Raw genomic sequence first — 23417 nt, forward strand, 5'->3', positions numbered from 1 at the left:
TCCCGGCAATCTCAGCAGTTCACATTCCGGGTGTGGAGAATTGGCAGGCCGACTATCTGAGCCGCCAGACCCTGGACCAGGGGGAATGGTCCCTACACCCGGAGGTCTTCCAAATGCTTTGTGCTAAGTAGGGATCCCCGGACGTGGATCTGTTCGCGTCTTGGCTAAACCACAAGGTGGAAAGGTTCGTGGCAAGAACGCGCGATCCTCTGGCAGACGCCTCGGATGTGTTGGTGGCCCCTTGGCATCAGTATCGTCTGATGTATGCCTTTCTTCCGATTCAGTTGTTGTCCAGGTTCCGTCGCAGGTTAGCCTCGGAACCGCATCTGGTGATTCTGGTAGCGCCGGACTGGCCACGCCGGTCCTGGTACGCCGACGTTCACCTGGCAGTGCCGCCTCCTTGATGGCTGCCAATGCGGGAAGATCTACTGTCTCAGGGACCAATCTTCCATCCTGCTTTACAGTCGCTGGCTTTAACGGCCTGGCTGTTGAGACCCAGGTCCTGAGAGACAGGAGTCTCTCCCCTGAGGTCATTCCTACCCTGATCAAGGCTAGGAAAACCTCCTCTGGTAAAATTTATTACCGTACCTGGAAAGCCTATTTCGTCTGGTGTGAGTCCGGGGGGTTCTCCCCTCGCTCGTACTCGGGTGTCGAGAGTTTTGGCTTTCCTCCAGTCGGGGGTGGACCAGCGCCTGGCGCTGGCCACGATAAGGGGCCAGGTGTCTGCACTGGCTATTCTTTTTCAACGCCCTGTGGCGTCTAATTCTTTAATTCGCACCTTCATTCAGGGTGTACGACATTTGGCTCTTCCCAGAAGGGAGCCTTTACCTCCGTGGGACTTGAACTTGGTTCTGTCTGTTTTACAGCGGTCTCCCTTTGAGAACATCCGGGAGATTTCGTTGCCTCTGCTGTCTAAGAAGGTTGCCTTTTTAGTGGCGATCACTTCGGCTTGCAGAGTATCGGAGCTGGCGGCTTTGTCTTGTCGCTCTACTTACTTGGTAATTCACAAGGATAAGGTGGTCTTGCGTCCACACCCGTCTTTTTTTCCTAAGGTGTTCTCTGAGTTCCACCTTAATGAGGACATTGTCCTGACTTCGCTTTGTACGAAGCCTAAGCATCCCAAGGAGGTTGCATTGCATTCCTTGGATGTTGTCAGGGCGATCAGGGTTTACCTGTCGTCTACGGAGTCCTTTCGGAAGACGGATTCCCTCTTTGTCCTTCCAGAGGGACCTCGGAAGGGCATGGCTGCGTCTGCAGCGACCATTGCCAAATGGATCAGACAGACCATTGAACAGGCCTATGCATTGAAGGAACGGGTTCCACCCTTCCCTGTTAAGGCGCACTCTACCAGATCTTTGAGTGCGTCCTGGGCCTACTGGCATCGAGCCTCGGTGGCCCAGGTGTGCAAGGCTGTGACTTGGTCGTCAGTGCACACCTTTTCGAAATTCTATAAGGTGGATGTTCTAGCATCAGCTGATGCCTCCTTTGGCCGCAAAGTTATCAGTGCGGCAGTGTCCTGAGGGACCCTTGTTTTGTTGTGGGTCCCTGATGTTTGGGGTTGTTTATCCCCTGGATTATTTGCTTTCTTGGGCTGTTGCTCCTGTTGAGCTTTTTTCTGTTGCCCAGAAGGTTCTCTTACTGTGCGTGTAAGGTTCCTTTCTCTGATGTGGGTACTGCGTTGCCTTTTCTACGGTTGCGTCTCCCACCCCTCATGTCTACACTGCTTTGGGACATCCCAATAGTGATGACTTAGAGGTGGCGGCGACTGTCGGAGGACGTAAGAGAAAACTGAATTTTTGTAAAATCTTACCTGTAAAATTCCTTTCTCTGAGTCCTCCGACAGTCGCCGCCCCCGCCCCTCTTTTGGGGGTTTTTTCTTGTAAACTTACTGCTATGCTACCAAACTGAGTTGGGAGTGGTCATTGCAGGGGGGTATTGACTAAGTGGGACAGCCCCCATGGGTGTGTATATGCAAATGCTTTTGTTCTTTTGACTAAGTCTTATGCCTAGCTACTCCTGCGGAGCGGAAGTCAATACCCAATAGTAATGACTTAGAGGTGGCGGCGACTGTCGGAGGACTCGGAGAAAGGAATTTTACAGGTAAGATTTTACAAAAATTCTGTTATTCCCCATGCTATGGACTCTTTATAGTCCTGTATAGAAGAGACCACCCACGGGATGTAATCATTCCTCTTGACCACTCTCAGATCATTTTGGGGAGTGAGGTCATCAACAAACGGTTGCACTTCCCCCCACAACCACATGGTCAACTGGATATGCGGCAACCATCTTTAAATACACATATCTAAAGCTCACTAAACCACCTGTGGGGGAACATTTGTCATGAATCAGTTAAAAATATCCACAACTGATACAGAAATCTCCCCTGTTTTTTTATGATACTGTTGAGTATATCAGTTTCTGCAACTCAAGGAATCAGCATAACTACTTAAGTAATTTGGAACTTTTGCTATAGTGGATAGATGGAATCATATAGATTTCTTCCCTCTAATTTTTTGTCTGTAGCAATGCTATAGGATTATTTTGTTTCCCAGTCCTAATGGTGTTCTGCCTAGTTGAGGAAGATTTCATCTCCAAAGGGGGTGATGTCCTAAAGATGAATACTTCTTAATCCAAACACTCCAAAAAACACAAACTTCTCCTTTGAGCATATGGATTGAGCTTGAGAAATGGAAGCTTATCTGTACTCCGCATATCTTAAAATGTTTGCGGAGTGGACCTTGGTGTATAAAGTTAAATCTTGGCTGATTCATCAGGGACTTGCCAAATTTTGATCCATATATGGGGCAGGCTGGTTGTACAGAAGTTGATCTACCGATTTGGTTCAAATAGGAGTACTGGAATAAATTTACACTTTGTCCGAAATTAGTTAACTCCATGATGGCAAGAAAAAATTCTGACAAGCCATTCTTCTAAGAATGCTCGAAAATCGAACCGTATGGTCACCTTAGGAAGACTGTGTTGTGTCATGGTGCTAGGTGAAATACAGGAGACATGAAACTAGTGAACAGTTCATGTGGCAAAACATATGATTCATTGGTCTTATAATACTTCTATGGTAGAATTAAATTTTAAAGGAGAAGTATGGCTAAAGTTTTTTTGGCAACTTTTGCTTTAATGCAGCTGATGTTTGGATTTTCCATAACGTTCTGTCTTAGTGACAGTGGTTAAGAACAAATGGATAGGGTGAATCTCCCTATCAGGGACACAGATCCAAAAAAAAACTGTCAAATGGTCTAGCCCAGGGATATGCAAATTGTGTCTCTCCAGCTGTTGCAAAAGTCCCATCATGCCTCTACCTCTGAGTGTCATGCTTTTGGCTGTCAGTCTTACTATGCCTTATGGAACTTGTAGTTCTGCAGCATCTGGAGGGCCACAGTTTGCATATCCCTGGTGTAGCCTTTCCCAACTCAATTTGAAATTAAAAACAAATGTTTACATTTACATACAATAAAGTACTGTGGACCGATGGCCAGCAGACAGGCAATGTGACGTGCCCATATGTTACTGCCTGCTTCCGGGTTTAGGGTGCATGTATACTTGTCCCCCCCACCGTCACCTGCTGAAATATTACATGAGGGAGCCTGTCAGCAAGTCCTGGCCAATGATTCATGGGTGGGATTTCCTGATCGGCTGTGTACAAAAGGGACGAGATCTCTCTGTTGCTCTTTATTGCAAAGCGGGGATGAGAAACTGAGAGATCTATTAGTGAAAGCAGCACACTTTAACATAGACTGAAGAACCACTTTAAGGTTTCTTGGCTGTGGCTTGGGAATTCGAAGTTTCAGCTCCCTCCATAAATCTTCTATAGGTTTAAGACCAGGAGACTGGCTAGGCCACTCCATGTACAAGAGAAAAAAAAAGTACAGCGCTAAAAATTTGTATATAGATATTATGCTTGTATATACAGTATCTCACAAAAGTGAGTACACCCCTTACATTTTTGTAACTATTTCATTATATCTTTTCAAGTAACAACACTGAAGAAATGACACTTTGCTACAATGTAAAGTAGTGAGTGTACACCTTGTATAACAGTGTACATTTTCTGTCCCTTCACAATAACTCAACGCACAGCCATTAATGTCTAAACCGCTGGCAACAAAAGTGAGTACACCCCTAGGTGAAAATGTCCAAATTGGGCCCAAACTGTCAATATTTTGTGCGGCCACCATTATTTTCCAGCACTACCTTAACCCTTTTGGGCGTGGAGTTCACCAGACTTTCACAGGTTGCCACAAGAGTCCTCTTCCACTCCTCCATAACAACATCACAGAGCTGGTTGATGTTAGAGACCTTGCGCTCCTCCACCTTCCGTTTGCAGATGCCTCACAGATGCCCAATAGGGTTTAGGTCTGGAGACATGCTTTACCAGTCCACCACCTTTACCCTCAGCTTCTTTAGCAAGGCAGTGTTCGTCTTGGAGGTGTGTTTGGGGTCGTTATGTTTGTAATACTGCCCTGCGGCCCATTCTCCAGTCATGCTCTGCTTCAGTATGTCACAGTACATGTTAACATTTATGGTTCCCTCAATGAACTGTAACTCCCCAGTACCGACAGCACTTATTCAGCCCCAGACCATGACACTTCCACCACCATGCTTGACTGTAGCCAAGACACACTTGTCTTTGTACTCCTCACCTGGTTGCCACCACACACGCTTGACACCATCTGAACCAAATGCGTTTATCTTGGTCTCATCAGACCACAGGACATGGTTCCAATAATCATTGTCCATAGGCTGCTTGTCTTCAGCAAACTGTTTGGGTGCTTTCTTGTGAATCATCTTTAGAAGAGGCTTCCTTCTGGGACAACAGCCATGCAGACCTATTTGATGCGGTGTGCGTCGTATGGTCTTGGCCACCATGTGCAGCTTAGTTTCAGGGTCTTGGCAAACATCTTATAGCCTATTCTATCCATATGTAGAGCAACAATTCTTTTTTTCTCTATCGTTCATTGACAGACGCAGCTCTGCTTAATCATAGACTCTAGGGTTATGCTCCTCCCAATAGGGATAGGCACTAGGTGGAAAAAAGGCTTGTCCACGCCTAAAGTGGCTGTCCCAGCCGGCATAACCCCTCAGGCTCTGCTATGCTCAAACAGTTTGTTCTGCCTTGTGATAGGGATAGGACCTAGTTCCCTGCTGGGACTTGGGTCTTAGCTTTAACAGGGAAAGTTTGTGATTTTGTTTTTATTTTTCTAGTTCGTTCCTGAGGACCAAGATCCAGAGGAACTACAAGCAACAGCCGGGTGTGGTTTTCGCACTGGATAATATAGATCTTTAACGTCTCCCAGCCTGGCATGCGAACGTGAGCAGGTTGTAGTCCAGTACTAGGCCTCGCCACAATAGTGCTCGATGGATGGGGAGGAGCCTGCGAGTGGATCATCTCGCCAGGTAGCAGACGACCTGGAACGCCCTGAGTCGCAGCCTCCCCTTGGCTAACAGCACCCCCATCCCGGGTGGTAGGTGATCTGTTTCTGAGTGGCACCCGCCTGGTACCGCGGTATGAAGAGTGTCCCCCCCCCACTACCCCTGGAGGTCACGGGGTGGGCGCAGGCCCTTCCCTGGAATGGTCGGACTTTAGGGGCTCCCTCGGTTCCCTGGCACCCCGGAAGCCTAACTGGCTCCCCCCTTGCTCCCCCCTTGTGGGTTTGCACAGTGGGGGGGGGGTAATAATGCGGCCGGTTTTCAGCACATATTTGCGGGGGATGGATCGTCCGTTGGGGTCCTTGAATAGGGACCCTTAGTTGCCTTTTTTCGGGTCCCAGAGACCGCATGGCACGCATGGGGGCTGCCATTTTGCCGTGGTTCATGACCTCTGTGTTCCCATTAGTTTGTATGGGCAGCCATTTTCTGAAATTTCCAATTGAGAATGTATAGCAGCCATTTTCTTGTGGTCCAGAGGCTGGCCTGGCATGCAGCTCGTTTTTTTCTATGCTCTAGGCAGAGTTGCTTCATCTTCCTATTTCTTCTGTGTTACTTTTGTTTTGACACTGACCATGACTGCACGTTTTTATCTGGAGCTGGTAAAGTTTCTGGGGGTCCCCTGTAGGCTTCCCTCTCCTGCTCTGCTATATTTAGACATTGCTCAGATTTTTGGGGTCCGCAGTAATAACAGGGAGACCGCGTTTTTTCACGATCTTAAAGGAACAGTGCACAAAAAAAATTTGGTTTGCAAATGGAATCCCAGGATAAAATATCCCCTGCAGACCCCCTGGAAATGACTGCGGGACCCTCTGGCTCGCAGTTGCAGCCAGAGATTGCGGTTTTTCTACAAAGGCTGATGTCAGAAGTGCAGTTGATTTGTTCTTGTGCTGCTAGCCGCAAATGTCCTCCATCTTCCCCTCCATCTGTAGGATCTTCGGATTCTGACACAGATATGATTGCCGCAGACGCAGACCACCCTGAGGGGTCAGTGTCTTCACATTCTGACGGTGAAGAGGATCTGTCCTCCTCCGCTGTCACGCGAGAACTCACCTTGGGGGAAAATTTGATAGTTTCTGTGCGGGAAACTCTTAAAATGGCTGATGAACACACAGCGTCAGGTACGCAGGTGTCTTTTGGCTCCCGCAAATATAGCAAATCAGGTAAAGTATTCCCTTGTCCTGACTTGTTTCACTCTATTGTGGATGAACAATGGCGACACATTAAGCACATGCCGGTGGTGCCTAAGCGTTTTGCGCGCTGTTAGCTGTTATCCCTTTGTGGAGAAGGTGGAAACCAGGTGGGCTGTACGAGTGTGGATTCCCGATGGCCAGGCTGAATAAAGTGACTCTGGTGCCGGTGGAAGAGTCGCCGACCTTTTCGGATCCTGTGGATAGACAGGTGGAATCCTTATCCCGCCATATACATGTGGTGACAGGTCACATGTTAAAAGCTAACTTTGTGAACGTTCTCATAGCACAGACTTCTACTGAATGAGTGAAGTTGCTGAAGAGTAACTTGAAAACGGCACAGCTTCCCCCTGCAGTTCTGGAACTGTTAGATCAGTTGGTCCAAGCCCTGGTGTTCATGTGTGCTACGTCCCTGGACTTGGCCTTATTGGTGGCCAGGACGTCAGCAGTGGGGGTTGCTATTAGACCCCTGATATGGTTAAAATGCTGGTCGGCTGACCAGGCTTCTAAAAAAAGATGTTGCTGATCTCCCTTTTACGGGGGAGAAGCTTTTTGGAGCCTCTCTGGACGAGTTTATCAAAGGTATCACAGGGGGTAAGAGCACTAATCTGCCCTAATCCTCTAAAGGCAAGGCGCTGCTCTCTAGGGGGGGGGGGCCTTCCTTTACTCTTCATAAACTTCTTTTTCGTGCCTCCGGGTCACAGGAAAAAGGTAAACCATTTAGATCTTCGAGGGGGTAGGGGTCCAAGAAGCCATGGCCTGGTAAGTCCAAGGACGGCAAACCCAGACCCGCAGACAAGCCCTCGTCTGCATGAAGGGGCGCCCTCATCTGGGTCTGGGGTGGGGGTACGTCTTGGATTCTTCCAGGAACCCTGGGCTTCCTTGATTCAGGACAAATGGGTTCATTAATTGATCCGTTTCTGATACAAAATTGAATTCAGGTCTTGTCCACAAGAAAGGTTCCTTCTGTCCAATCTTGTATTGTCCCCAGCCAGGTTAAGGGACTTGAAAGGGGCGGTACACGACTTGCTGTCGCAAGGGGTGATTGTGCCAGTTAAAGCTTCAGAATGCTTTCAGGGGTTTAATTCTAACCTGTTCACCATGCCAAGAAAAGAAGGCAAGGTGTGCCCCATCCCAGATCTGAAAGCCCTGAACCACTTTGTGCAGTTACAAAGGTTTTGGATGGAGTCCATCTGTATGGTAGTGGACATCACTATCTATGCTGGACACCAGCGGTGTCTTCGCTTTGCAGTAGCGTAGCAGCATTATCAATTTGTAGCTTTACCCTTTGGTCTCACCTCTGCTCCCAGGGTGTTTACCAAGGTTCTGGCTCTGGTGTTACTATTGCTGCGGGTGATTGCGGTGCTGGGATACCTGTTTAGAGTGGACTCTCATTCGGTTCTGTTGGAGAATATGGAGGTCACTGTCTGAACTCTACCATAGCCCGGTTGGAACATCAATTTCAAAAAATCTGCATTGACTCCAGTCCTGAGACTGGAGTACCTAGGCCTGACTCTGGATTCAGCCTTGGTGAGAGTTTTCCTCCCCTCGGACAAACTTTGTCTGAGTCATTTGACGACTCGTCTACGCGATTGTCCGGTTCGGGTTCAATCAGACAACGCTACGGCTGTGGCTTACATCAATCACCAGGGGGGCAACAGGAGTGTCCTGGCAGCCAAGGAGGTGGCTGAGATTCTGACTTGGGCAGAGAGATTTGTTCCAGCCCTCTCTGCTGTACACATCCCAGGTGTGGTAAAGTGGCAGGATTACCTCATTCGTCAGGTGTTGGATCAAGGGGAGTGGTCCCTACACCCGGAGGTGTTTCACCTACTGTGTGTTCGGTGGGGGTCCCCCGAACTCGATCTTTTGCCTCCTGCCTCAAAAAGAAGGTGCAGTGATTCGTAGCCAAGTCTCAAGATCCTCTAACCAACGCCACAGATGCCCTGGTGGCTCCTTGGGGGTCAGTATCGGCTGATTTATGCATTTCCCTCGTTGAAACTTCTGCCACGTCTTCTGTGCAGGATAGCCTGGTGGCTCCAGGCTGGCCTTGTCGGTCTTAGTAAGCAGACCTCATAAGACTGGCCACTGGTACCCCTTGGAGGCTTCCTCTCATGGAAGATCTGTTGTTTCAAGGTTTGATCTTCCAACCTGCTTTACAGTCGCTGGCTTTAACGGCATGGCCATTGAAAGTCAGGTGTTGAGAGATAGGGGGTCTCTCTGAGTCTGTAATCCCCACTCTCTTGAAGGCTAGGAAGTAGACTTCTCAAAAGATCTAGCATCGCACGTGGAAATTGTAAATTTTATGGTGCGAATTGCTGAAAGTGCACCCTCGCTTGTTTTCTACGGGGTTGAACAGCGGTTGGCCTTGGGTACTATCAAAGGCCAAGTTTCGGCTTTGGCTATCTATTTTCAATGCCCATTAGCCATGCACGCCCTTATCCGGACATTTATTCAAGGTGTGCGCCATTTGGCACCTCCACGGCGATCCCCGTTTACAGCCATGGTATCTCAATTTGGTGCTGTCTGTTCTTCAAAACCTCCTTTTGAGAAAATGTGGGAGATTTTGCTGCTTGCTTTGTCTCAGAAAGTTGTCTTCTTGGCGGCGATCACTTCTGCCCGCAGAGTATCTGAAATTGGCGGCGTTGTCTTGCCGCTCACCGTATCTGGTGGTTCACAGAGATAAGGTGGTACTTCGACCTAATCAGTCGTTCCTTCCTAAGGTGGTTACTGATTTTCATTTACATGAAGACATTGTACTGTCTTCCCTTTGCCCTAACCCTTAGCATCCTAAGGAGTATGCTTTACATTATTTGGATGTGGTCCGGGCTATCAGGGTTTACTTGGAGACCACTGCATCCTTCAGAAAATCGGATGCTCTTTTTGTCCTTACGGATGGACCTCGTAAGGGACTGGCTGCGTCTGCTGCAACCATTTCCAGATGGATCAGACAGACGGTGGTACAGGCCTATTCACTGAAGGGTCAGATTCCTCGTTTTCCAGTGAAGGCGTATTCTACTAGAGTGCTTAGTGACTCCTGTGCTTTTCGCCATCAGGCATTGGTGCCCCAAATTTGCAAGGCGACAACTTGGTCGCCTGTGCATACCTTTACAAATTTCTACAAGGTAGATGTGCTGGCATCAGCGGATGCTTCTTTTGCAACCTCCAGGGGTAGTGGGGGGACACTCACCATACCGCGGTACCAGACGGGCGCCACTCAGAAACAGATCACCTCCCACCCGGGATGGGGGTGCTGTTAGCCAAGGGGAGGCTGCGACTCGGGGCGTTCCATGTCGTCTGCTTCCTGGCGACATGATCCACTTGCAGGCTCCTCCCCATCCATCAAGCACTGTTGTGGCGAGGCCTAGTACTGGACTAAAACCTGCTTATGCTTGCAGGACAGGCTGGGAGACCCTAAGGATCTATATTATCCAGTGCGAAAACCACAGCCCGCTGTTGCTTGTAGTTCCTCTGGATCTTGGTCCTCAGGAACTAGCTAGAAATATAAAAACAAAATCACAAACTTTCCCTGTTACAGCTAAGACCGAAGTCTCAGCAGGGAACTAGGTCCTATCCCTGTCACTAGGCAGAACCAACTGTTTGAGCATAGCAGAGCCTGAGCGGTTATGCCGGCTGGGATAGCCCCTATAGGCGTGGACAAGCCTTTTTTCCGCCTAGTGCCTATTCCTAGTGGGAGGAGCATAACCCTATAGACTATGATTAAGCAGAGCTGTGTCTGTCGAACTTCAGAGAAAAGGATTTTACGGTAAGTTCTTACAAAAATCCAGTTTTTCAGATCCTCAGAGAGTTTTTTGCCATGAGGTGCATGTTGAACTTCCAGTGACCAGTATGTGAGGGTGAGAGCGATAACACCAAATTTAACACACCTGCTCCCCATTCACACCTGAGACTTTGTAACACTAATGTGTCACATGACACTGGGGAGGGAAAATGGCTAATTGGGCCCAATTTGGGCATTTTCACTTAGGGGTGTACTCACTTTTGTTGCCAGCGGTTTAAACATTAATGGCTGTGTGTTAAGTTATTTTGAGGGGACAGCAAATTTACACTGTTATGCAAGCTGTACACTCACTAATTTACATTGTAGCAAAGTGTCATTTTTTCAGAGTTGTCACATGAAAAGATATAATGAAATATTTACAAAATTGTGAGGGGTGTACTGACTATTGTGAGATACTGTATATACTAGTGAAAAAGCAAACTAAGAAAGCAATACACAAAATAGGAAAATAAGTCCATATTTCCCAAACCTGTTGAAGACAAAACTGGAAACCAAATAAGAAGCCAAAGTGCTCAAATGCCAGTGGTCACCAGTGTGACAAAACCCACCACCGATAATGGAGGTATATGCGCTTACCAGAAATAATGGACCAGGTACTTTATAGTAAATGGGTCATACAGACAGGGATAATCATCAGATATATAAGGATCCCGGTGGTTCAGGAATCTTCAATAAAGATGTATCACCACACTTCTGGATATATTAGCTATGTATGAATCTGCAGGTAACCATCATATATGACTTGGAATGATTACAGGCAAGACAGATAACTTTGACGCGTTTCGTCATACATGACTTCCTCATAGGCAACTCCACGACCTTAATGTGCTACTTCTTGTCTCAGTTGCATGTTACTCATGGGGCCTGCTGAAGAGGAAGCCTTCCCAGTATTCAGAAATGGCAGCTTCTTGGGTGAGGACTGGTAGTTGTTTAGAACAGATAATGCAGGACATCCCTATTGTCTGGTATGCATATTTTTATCATAATTCCTAACAGTCCTTTTATGTAGCCATGACCAGTGCTTTGGTTGCAAAGTTTTACAAGCCGTGCTACTGCTTCAACCAAAATGCTTAACTCTCGAAATACTGTCTGCAATGATTACTTCTTTTACCAGCAACCTTTCAGGACAACACAAAGAGCCCACATATTTTCTCTTTGTTTCTATCCTGCTTTGTTTATGTTCTCTTTTAAAACTGGGTTTAGACTAAAAAGTTTGATCATACATACTCTTGCTTGTGTTTCCTGTTAAGAGATGATAGAGCCAAATCTGGCAGGAGGATTCCCAAACTGGAATCACCTAAGTAAGCCTAATTCTCTATTTTCTTTAGCATGAAAAGTTTACGAGTCAACTCCAGTTTTCTCAAAAGCAAATTGAAACTGAAGGATCAAAATGCAAGAGCACAGACACAAAGACAAACGTGCCTACAGATATTCATCACAAAGCTTTGGAGACCTTGAAGTCAGATGAAAAGCTTGCAGGTATCCTTCTTTATTCCTTTCCATTTAGTTTTGGCCCTTTCTGTGTTTCAAGCAGAACTTTTTTTTTTTACCCTGCATTAGGGCTGTGATTGTACTGCACTGCATGGGTTGACTGCTTGTTTTGGTCTAGGGGTTTAGAGAGCCGAGAGATACTCATCTAATCTTCCAATCCCTCCAGCACAAGGCCAGTCCCTTTGGCTCCTGACACCCCCCCCCCCATGTTCCAGTGGTCTTGTGCGGTGGACTGTTCTGATGTCATCACGTGCATAGACAAGCTGTGGACCTCAAGACGTCAGGAACAGTCCACCATAGGACATGGGGGAGCGCTGTTGTCTGGAAGATCGAAGGATCGGGTGAGTATAGGCGCTGTATTCGCCCCGAGACAAAACAAGCAGTTAACCCATGCAGTGCGGATACAGCCCCACTGCATGGGGGAAAAAGATTTCCCCGGAAACGGGCTTTAAATACGTTTTCCTCTTGTTTTCTGTGTTTAGGAAGTTCTAGTAATGTGTCTTTAACATTCTAATTTATTTTTATTTATTTCTCACTGATGTTCCAATTCCAACCTGTTTGATGGGCTTTGGAAATAGTAGAGATAATGGGGTACTTTGACGTAGTGATGGGCTTGAGCACGATATGGCCATATGGTGGGACTAAATCACCATTTTTATTTATGGATTGTCTCCATATTTGATAGTCATTTCTTTTGCATGTGTGCGCTATTCTTTTTTAAAATAGTAGAGAGATGATATCACTTCATAAAATTCAGCTTCATACACATACTGTTTTTCTAGCCACCGAAGCAACTGTAAGTTCCATGTTAAAGTGGGAGCAAACTCTGATGCTTGATATTTACCTATAGGTAAGCCTATAATAAGGCTTACCTATAGGTACAGTAAATATCTCCTAAACAATGATATTTACTTGTGAAGCCATTGATGACGTCACTGGTGCATGCGCTCTGAAGGAATGGCATACCTTGTGCTGTTCTGAAAACAGCTGCTCCCACGTGCATGCATACTAGGACAATTTAATCTTTGCCGTGCAGGTGTAAAAAAACAAAAAAAAAAAGAAAACCGCAGTTTACTACCGCTTTAAAGCCCAAATCAAGCTTCTGTTAAGACTTAAGTAATTCAGCCCATACTGATCCAGTCTTCTGGATTGAATTAACACCCCACTTACTGTGAGCTCAGGCCATAAAGTATACATCCCCCACCCTGGACTCACAGGACAATGTTACAAAGAGAAAGCAGTCTGAAAAAGACATTGAAGTGAGGAGTCCGGTAAGTAATACTGCATGTCCACCTATCTCTAGACTAAATAAGCATTAAACCCTTGCACTATGGGGGAGCCCACTACAAGGGGGGCTGTTGTCACATTCCTGGAGTTCAACTTTAACCACTTGCCGACTGCCTAACGCCGATCTACGTCGGCAGTCAGCCCCTCACAGGCAAAGTGACTTAGGGCTACGTCACTAGCTTGTGAGGGTCTAGGGAGCGAGCGCGCGCCGCCGGAGGCGCGCTCCCGCGTGGTCACGGACCCCCCCGCGCGTGTGACCAGCGGACCCGATGTCCGCCGGTCACTCGGCGATCGGCGGGGGAGAGGGAGAATGTCAGGCAGCTTGTGTAAACAAGCCACCTGTCATTCTCCTCGCTGTAAAGACACTGATCACACGGATCTAGTATGTAGATCCGTTGATCAGTGTCCTTACAGCTCAAGCCACAGCCAATCACAGTAGAAAGCACGCCCCTAGGGATACACACAGCCCCTCCCTCCCAAATAAAGTTAACCCCTTCACTACCAGTGTATTTTTACAGTAACAGTGCATATATATAGCACTGATTACTGTAGAAATGTCACTGGTAACCCCAAAAGTGTCGCAAATGTCAGTCAAGGGTCCGATCTGTCCGCCCCAATGTCGCAGTACCACAAAAAAAATCGCAGATCGCCGCCATTACGCGTTAAAAAAAACAACAAAAATGACAAAAATCTTTCCCTTTGTTAGTAAACGCGATAACTTTTGCGCAAACCAATCAAAATACGCTTTTTGCGATTTTTTTTTTTTTACCAAACATAGGTAGCATAAAACAAATTGGCCGAAAATGTTAAAAAATTTTGATTTTTACATTTTTTTTGGGGAAATTTCATATAAAAAAATGTGAAAAATATTGCTATTTTTGCAAAATTGACGCTCTTTTTTTGTTTATAGCGCGTGATCAAAAAATCGCACAGGTGATCAAATACCACCAAAAGAAAGCTCTGTTTGTGGGAAAAAATGGACGCCAAATTTGTTTAGGTACAGCGTCGCACGACCGCGCAATTGTCCGTTAAATTCACGCAGTGCCGAATCGCAAAATACCCCCTGGTCAGGAAGGGGGTAAAATCTTCCGGGGCTTAAGTGGTTAAGACTTGCAGTAGCTCTCTGGTAGTGGGGAGTCATCACTTGTCTCTCTCGAAGAGCTACAGCCTCCAGCAGAATTTCCATATCTGACCCCCAGTCTCCTGTAGTGCCATTGTTCCAAAGAAATCAAGGTGCGTGCGTACAAATCCAGTAATGACAAAACAGGCCTACTGCTCAGACACAGGTGTGAGAGTGCGAAAGACAACGGTCACAGATTTTAAAAGAATTGGATGGGCATCCCCGGTGTAAGTATATCAACTTTTTATATGGAAGTGTAGAGTTTACGTCAGTCAAGGAGGACTGAAATGTGGGGGTGGTAGCCTGTATCTAGGTACGCGCTACCAGCTTCCTAGCACTAAATAGCGTCTTTTGGAGGAGACTAGTCAGAAATTTGTCAGCATTGGGGTTACGAAGAAGGCCCAGCAGATATTGTTTAGGATCAAATTGCAGCAGGGAGCCCATTTGGTCTTGTAAAAATTGTATAATTTGGGTCCAAAAAGTCTGTAAAATAGGGTACACCCATAACAGGTGGTAAAACGTGGCCGCCTCAGTAGACCATCGTAGGCATCAAGGGCTGAGAGTGGGGCGTTTTATAGATTTACATACAGGGGTTAGATATGCTCTATGCATTATGTATAATCGGTTAGACGGTCAGGGACCTTAGGGGGATACCAATTTGCAATTGTTCATGATTTCCTCCTAATCTGAGTAATTTAGAGTACCAATATCCACCTCCCATTGTATCTTAGTCTGGTACGCTAGTTTAATTACGGAGGGGGTATGCAAAGTGTTAAAAAAGGTGAAAATCAGTTTTGTAGGGTCTGGGCCTAAAATCACACCCGTTAGGGGAAGTGTCTGGGAACGGAGCCCTCAAGGCATGTCATATTTGAAGGTACCTGAACAGCATATAATTGGGGAGGTAATATTCATCTTTGAGAGCTTGGTATGGCCTGAGGCCATCGGGAGATAGTTATTCGGTGTAAATATATAAGGCCCATAAGGAGGGCATTTGACCTGGTATGGTCCAAGAGAGGGGAGCAGCTCAATGCCCCCCCCCCCCCCCCACCACCTTATTCCTGACCAGCCGGGCTGCATGTTCGGATAAGGGTCTGGGATGGATTTTGGGGGAGGCATGCCATTTTTTTTTTTTTAACATTTTGGCATGGGGTTCCCCTTCAAGATCCTCAGAGCACAAGTAGCTGGTTAAAAGTTTGTTCATGATCTGACTTGGATGCAAATTCTTCTATTTAAATCAATGGACTGAAAGTCGGATCAGTTAAGACGGCCATCATAGGGAACCATTGATTTTGACATGTCAAAAATAAAACTGCTTGATGCGGCTTAACGCTGTATACAGCGTTAAGCCTCATTTAGCAGTGTCAGTCGTTTTTACAGCTGTAACGCTGGTCTTCAGAACGCACTGGCCCTGGGCTTTTTTTGCAGCTTGAAACCGCCTATGCCACTTACAGCTCCTAAAAGCCTGTGTGCATTGACACATAGAATAACATGGAGAGGCATTTTTAATCTGCAAATAACCCTCTAATACTGGTAAAAGTAGCCGTAAAAACGCCCTGTGTGCATGAGGACTTAAAAGTATTTTTTTGCAGGCTGCTTTTTGTAATTTTTTTTTAAGTGTTCAAAAACATTTAAAAATTCAGTGTTATTATTACATATGTGTTTCTGTACATATTACATATTATGATAAAACACCTTGCTTGTTGGACAGGATGTGTAACATTCTTCCCTCTGTATGTGTTTATTTTTTTTAAACAACAGACCTTTCTGCTTTTCACCGTGGAACACCATTGTATGGACAGCCATCCTGGTGGGGGGATGAAGATGCGGCAGGAAACGCACATAACCAAGAGGGTAAAGAAGACAAACCCCATGATGCCGGTGCAACAGGTATAAAATGTATATTTGTTTTATATATAAGTCTTGTTGAGTTTGATTTTTTTTTTTTTTTATCTCTATTCTTTCATAAGTCTTTATTTGCTGGGATCCAAATGGATCGGAGTGGTGAAACTTAAGAGGATTCTCCTATAGCGGATGTAGTCAAAGGTCTACTTTGACCATAAACTGTCTATATCAGATCTTGTCCTTATTAGACATGCTCTATATTAGTCTCATGCAGTCTAGACCAGGGCTCAACCCAGACGCAAGGTCGCCATGGTGACTGGAAATTGCATCCTGGCGTCTGAGCTACACTGAAGCAGCGGCCTGGATTCCCCCCATGTGGCCCCCGTGCGGATGCGTAGACCAAGGTTGGTCTGGCCGGCAATTGACGACACGGCTTTGCGGCCTGCTGGAGTGGGATACACATTCCTTTGTGTGAACCCGCGTCGTCCTCCACCAGGTGGGGCTGTGATGAGCGCGGCTGAGGGCTTCTTTTGCTTGCGCTCACTGCCTAACCACCTCCCACATCTTCCTAGTTTGACAGCTGGGGTTGTGAATGCGGGCTTCATCTGTTGGCCTTTAAATACCACCGGTAAGTGGATGGGAAGTGCCACTTCATCAGTGCCGCCTATTAGTGACCATCCATGCCATCTATCAGTGACCATCAGTGCTAATCAGTGCCACTTCATCAGTGCTGCCTATCAGCGCCAATCAGTGGCTCTATCAGTGCCACCGATTAGTGCCCCTCAGTTCCACCTCATCAAAACACATTAGTGCAGCCTATCCATGCCGCCTCAACATTGCCCATCAGTGCTGCCTCATCAATGCCCATTAGTACCGCCTATCAGTGAAGCCTATCAGTGCCCATCAGTGCAGCCCCATCAGCACACATCAGTGAAGGAGGAAAAAATACTTATTTGCTAAATTTTATAACAGACTCAAAAAAGAGGGTTTTTTTCTTTTTTTTTAACGTTCTGTCTTTTTTCGCCTGGCACCAGTCGTGATCAATTTCTATGTCCCGACGCCCCAGACATGCAGTTCAGGGCCCCGGGCAGCTGGTTTAAAAAACTGTCTCCTAACTTTTTTTTTTTTTTTAGCTGGTTTCTAGATTCAAAGCAAATTTGTCAAGCCCTTATCTAGACTATTGTACGAGAACACCTTGATGTATTGAGTGCCCTTTCATCTTCTGTTCTATTGTATAAGCATGGAATTTTCCCAGCTTTTTGTTTGTCTTGTTTTTCCCTGGAATCTCATTTTGTAATTTACATCATTTTGAACATAAAGCATTTGAAAAAAATTTAAGAGAGTAAATTTCAGATAGACAAAGTACCTTTTAGATTGTATGTCCTTTCGAGCAGGATAATACTAGCCCTTCTTTCTTGAAATGTTTTGTAACTGTTCTGTTGCCCTTTATTTAGTAAAGTGCTGTGCAAACTGTTGGCGCTATATAAATCCTGTATAATAAGTACAAATGACCACAAATAAGTGGAGAGCAGGTCTTGTCCCCGATGGCCTTATTCTAGGTACACAGGGGCTATAAATTGGCGGATACCGGCCGACTTTTGACTTGTGTGTACAGCTTCTGTCAAAGGAGCATGCTGGAAAACCAGCATTTATTTAGCGCTTGCAGCCAATAGCTGTGTTCCCCCTGTCCGAACACCATAGCTCAGTGGGAACATTGCTGCACTAACAACGGATGTGTTAATATGGCAATCAGCAAGTTATATTTTTTGCTCAGCCCGCTGGGTTGAACGAAAAAAAAACTGTGTGTGTACCCAGCATCAAAGTGGTCCTTAAGTCAAAAGGTTTTTTTTTACTTTATTGCAATGTATGTATTAACGTAATACTAAAGGTACATGTTTTTTTTATTTAAATAAACATGTCATACTTACAGTAGGTATAGAAATTAATTACCCCCTTTTTGAAATAATCACATTTTGTTGCTTTGCAGCCTGAAGTGAAGACAGACCGTTTTTGTTTTATCTAGCTGTATTTACATTTTACTAGTTTTTAACATCCAAGTGAAAGATTTAACACTAACATGTCAGAAAAAAATGTAAAAACAGAATTACTGAGTTGGAAAAAGGATCATCCACTTGTATCAGTATTTTGTTGAACCATCTTTTGCTTTAATTACAGCCTTTAGTCTGTTGGGATATGTCTCTATTAACTTTAGACTAGACTGCAATATTTTCCCACTCTTCTTTGCAGAACTGCTCATGTTCAGTTAAATTTGACGGTGGCCATTTGTGGACTGCAGTCTTCAAGTCATTCCACTGATTTTTAATGGGTTTAGATCAGGGCTCTGACTAGGTCAAGCAAGGACATTCACATTGTTCTTCTTCAATCATTGTGTGGTAATTTTTGCTATGTGTTTTGGGTCATTGTCATGTTGGAAGGTAATCCTTCTTCCCATTGACCACTTTCTGGCAGAGAACAGCAGATTTTCCTCAGGAATTTGATGGTATTTTGCCCCATTCATTTTTCCTTTGATCCTGACAAGTGCTCCAGTCCCTGCTGCAGAGAAACACCCCTATAGCAGGGTATTACCACCTCCATGCTTTACTGTTGGGATGGTGTTAGTTGGATGGTGAGCTGTATTGGATTTCCACTAGACATATCGTTTGGTGTTGAGGCATAATAATTCAATATTAATCTCATCTCACCATAACACCTTTTTCCACGTGGCCGCAGAATCTTCAAGGTGTATTTTCTCAAAGCTCAGTCATGACTGCATGGGGCCTTTCTTGGGGAGTGCCTTTAATTTTTTTTCTTGCAACCCTCCCATACAAGCCACATTTGGGGAGAATTTGTGATATTGTTGTCACATGCACTCAATGACCACTCTTTGTCATAAATTCCTGCAACTGTTTCAGAGTTGCTGTAGGCCTCTTTGTGACCTCTATAACAAGTTTCCTCCTGGCTCTTTCATCCAGTTTGGAGCAATATCCTTATCTGGGGAGGGTCTGTGTTGTACCAAATACCTTCCACTTCTTAATAATAGACTTCAGTGTGCTTCTAGGCCTTGATAAAGCCTTTAAACTTTTTTTGTATTCATCTCCTGACTTGTGCCTGTCCACAGTTTTATCCCAGAGATCTTTTGACAGTGCCTTGCCACCTATAATATACTGGATTTAAACAGAGGAATAGATGGCGCTGCCTAGAACTGTGAGAAATGCTGGAATTAGTTTAAAAAAATATAAAAAGTCAAAAATATGTGTAAGTGTAATGTGTATGGTGCTCAATGTGCTTTGAAAGCCCAAAATAAACTAAAAAAAATAAACCAAAACCTCCTATGAACATACAAATCATATAAGTAATCCAAATAACCAGATATTTTTGCACTATAATAATCATGTAAAGTGCTCTAAGTGGAAAATAAAGTGACACAAATATATATTGAAAAAATGTGACAAGATGAATATTATAGAAAGTGCTTTATAAAGTGCAAAAAAACAATGGTACATCAAATATCAGTTAATTCTAAAAATTCAAAAAGTCCAAGAATCCATATAAAGTGACAGGTGAAAAAATCAGTGCAAATAAAAGCAATCTCGTGGTGTTAATCCGTGCAAGTGGGTCCACTCGTGCTCCCCGCTTTTAGGTCCGCACTCATTAAAAAAAAAATGGAACCCCTACGGAGGTCACAGGTAGTCACCAAACAGTGGGATATCTCCTTTGCCACCTTTATGCACCAGGCCACAAGAATAGGGAATGAGATCACCAGCCAGACCACAATATATCTCTTTTTCCACTTCAGTTCACTAAGTTACTGGGACTCCCATCACAGGATTCCTTATAAACCAATTTTATTAGTATAAAAAATATATTGCACTTACAACAAGCAAAGTATACAGGCTTTCATTGCAGATTAAACATTAGGCACGCAGTATCCGGAACGCATTGCATTACACGGACCTGAAGTGTGATGTCAGAAGTGACGAGATGACTCTCTACGCGTTTCGTCAGAATGACGCCATCAGGAGCAGCACATTGAGCACCGTACACATTACACATTTTTGATTTTTATATATATTGTTTTATACTAATCCCAGCATTTCTCACAATTCTAGGCAGCACCACCTATTCTCTTTTTAAATCCACTTTATTTCATATCCTTTTTGTGATATGTGAGGTAGGCTCCAGCCTTACTTTACAAGTCCTAGCGCGGAAAACCATACCATTTATTTACATATAATTGTTTGCTTCAGTTGCACTATCAGGGACTGAAATGCTCCAGGAAAGCTCTTTTCATGCTGAGCTAATCAAAATGTCCACAGCTGATCACAGTTGAAAGTCAAATGGCTTTGTGTGCCATTAAGAAGGTGATTAACTACACCTGATTGAGTTTACGAAGTCATTTTTAGGAGGGAGATAGATTCTTTTGCCAACTCGGTTATTCTGTTTTTGAATTAAAAAAAAAAAATTCTGACTTGTTAATGTTCTATTTTTCACTTGAATGTTATAAGTTGCGCTGAGTAAATACAACTGAATAAAATAAAAACTGTGTCTTCATTTCAGACGACTGCAAAGCAAAAAAAGTGATTATTCTAAAGATTATTTTTCTGTACACACTGTACCTGCTCTGTGCAGTGGTTTTGATCCTCTTCTTCTCGGGTCCCCTGTTGGCGCTCCTGTCTCACCCCCCTGCTGAGTGCTGAGCAAGCTGCTTGCTCTGGGGGCACTTGTGCGTGCTTGCTCCTGAGCCACCTCTGTGTGTTCATAAGACACCCAGAGCGCAGCTCTCCCCCCCCCTTCATCTTTTCTCAGATTTCTCTTCACATTTGTTAATTTAATTTTTAGGTTGCTGCAAAGATGCTAAGAAAAGTGCTCAGCAAGTGACCACATTGAAAGAAGAAAATGCAAATTCTTTTATCAGAGAGCCAAGTTACTTTGAGATCCCTTCTAAGGAACTCCAACAAAAATCTGAAGTAGAAAATGCCACATATGAAATCCCAGCACAGGATCCTCACTGTTCTCAAGTTTCAGGGGCAGGCCATGCTTCATTTACAATTGAGTTTGATGAGACCTCCCCAGGTAAAGTAACCATTAAAGACCATATAACCAAATTTACGGACCATCGTCAAAAATCAAAGAAGACTCTGTCTGCTGGAGATAAGGACCTTGCTGGGTTACATACAGAGATGATTGCAGCAGAAAGTAAAGTAGCGGATTGGTTGGCACAAAATAACCCACCAAGATTGTTAAAAGAAGCAGCGGAAGAAGATAGTAAAAGTATTAAAAGCGATGTACCAGTGTACTTGAAGAGGTTGCAAGGTAATATATTTTGCTTTGTACCTTTTTCTTTACTTATAGCATTCAAATTTTACTTGTTTATCAGTAGCATGTGTATGTTACAGAGGCAGATTAAAGTAGAGCTAATGGCAAAACTTGTGTTTGCATTGGAAATTAAGTAATAGAGAGATATACCCTTGTCAGGTTTTTTTTTTTTTGCCATGTTTGTCCTATTGAGATCTCCCTTCTATAGCCACAACAAGAAGTGAGTGGAGATCCCGTCAGAGTGAGGGAAATTCCTGGTTGTTGCCAGAACTAATGTCCCCATCAGAAAATGTTCCCTCTATTCCTGTTTTGGTGACTACTCAAAATTTGGGATTTTCTTTCACCCATGGTGGTAACCGGCAAACCAGACAAATGGAGAGGGTGAATCCCTTTAACGGGGCTAACACAGCAACAAAAACCTGACAGGTGTTCTATCTCTCCTCACTCACAATGCAAAACTGAAAAAAAAAATTTACATTAGTCATACTTTAAGACATCTGTCCTTTAAAGCTTCGCTCTGAGCACAAAAACTTTTGTCCAAATATATTCCTCAGTAGCCCTAAAGGATATAAATTCCCCATCAGATTTCCTAAAACTGGTGCATAGAAAATTTAGGGCAACTGTGCATAGTAACTAATTAGCTACTAACTTAGGCTAGTAGGTTCACACTGGTGCGGTGTGAGTTGAATCCGTTTTGCAATGCGATTTTAAGGAGCTGATTGAGAAAAGACTAGTGCGCTATTTAAACCAAATGAATAACATAATAAAAATGAATAACACTATAAAAATTGTGACAGTAAAAAAGAATACAATGTGGAAAATCATACACTAAAAATGTGAACAGTCTACACTTGTAAATTATTGTGTTCCATATAACATTAATGTGAAGTGACCCAAAACATGCACAAACATGATAATTCCAATGATGAAAAAGAAAGCAAAAACGATTTCACATATAAAAGTCGTATAAGCATAAATATAACCAAAAATAGTGATGTGCAGCAAACAGTCTCCTAAATGAATAAAAGCTGAAAAACTTTGCCAGAAATGATTCTTCCAAGTGCTGCATGCAACCCCGACGTGAGCAAACGAAAATGGGTGGCTGCTTACCAGAGACATAGTCTCAAGGCCTTGAAAGATATAATACAGCGTAAGCTCTTAGGATGTCACTCGGCCTAACAGACAATAGAATCCCTGTGGATCTGGCAATCCACTGATCGGAATGCTTGACCCCAGGGGGCTGGATGGATCATACCCACGCCCGACACTCCAGAAATCTCAGCTCGGTATTGAAAGGAGAAGCTGATAGTGCATTACCTCTTATTAAAGAAAATTTATTTAACAAGATAGATAAAAAGTAATAACCGCGCTAATGGTACAGGAGAACAGCAGCAACTTCAAGTGTGACCACACCCCAAGCAATATTTCTATAAAAAGTCGCGCTAACTTGAATAATGGAAAATAAAGTCCATAAAGTCCATATAAATCAGGAACACAGTATCCAAACAGGCTCCCTATGGGTATACGCTTACCAGAGCTGGTAAATCAAAAGGCAGGTTCTCAGAAGCTAATCTCGTCTCTTTGATAGTAGACTGGAACCAATCTCTCGCGTAGACTCAAAAAATTGGAAAAAAGAAAAAAACGCAATAGCATAAAACCCAACAAAAACGGATGAAAAAAATTTATTATACACCAAAATGGGTGACTAACAACTGGATGAATAGTGTGAACTCCACCAGTGTATGGAAAAAAGAAAAAAGAAAAAGAGGAATGCTCTGATAGGGACACCTAAGGTACCCCTTACCAAAGATAGCTGAAAAACATGCAATCATATAAGTGCAATCCTGTGACAGCCGGAGTCGCCTCTTACCACAGTGTAAAGATATGTTTGCCAATGTGAATAGAAAATCCTATGGGTGTCTTCTAT

General features: G+C 44.4%; 1 protein-coding gene across 4 annotated transcripts in view; it reads left to right on the forward strand.

Annotated features, from left to right (window-relative positions):
* The window catches only part of CEP170 (centrosomal protein 170), a 171218-nt gene that overhangs the window by 50627 nt on the left and 97174 nt on the right, over positions 1 to 23417 (forward strand). For all 4 annotated transcript variants that reach the window (XM_082249128.1, XM_082249130.1, XM_082249129.1 and 1 more), the window contains exons 6-8: positions 11763 to 11913; positions 16091 to 16219; positions 21014 to 21487. In XM_082249128.1, the coding sequence (XP_082105254.1) occupies positions 11763 to 11913; positions 16091 to 16219; positions 21014 to 21487 (754 nt within the window). The remainder of the gene's footprint in view (positions 1 to 11762; positions 11914 to 16090; positions 16220 to 21013; positions 21488 to 23417) is intronic.

The sequence above is a fragment of the Pelophylax lessonae genome (genome assembly GCF_965119305.1).
Source record: "Pelophylax lessonae genome assembly, chromosome: 3".
NCBI classification, from domain to species: Eukaryota; Metazoa; Chordata; class Amphibia; order Anura; family Ranidae; genus Pelophylax; species Pelophylax lessonae.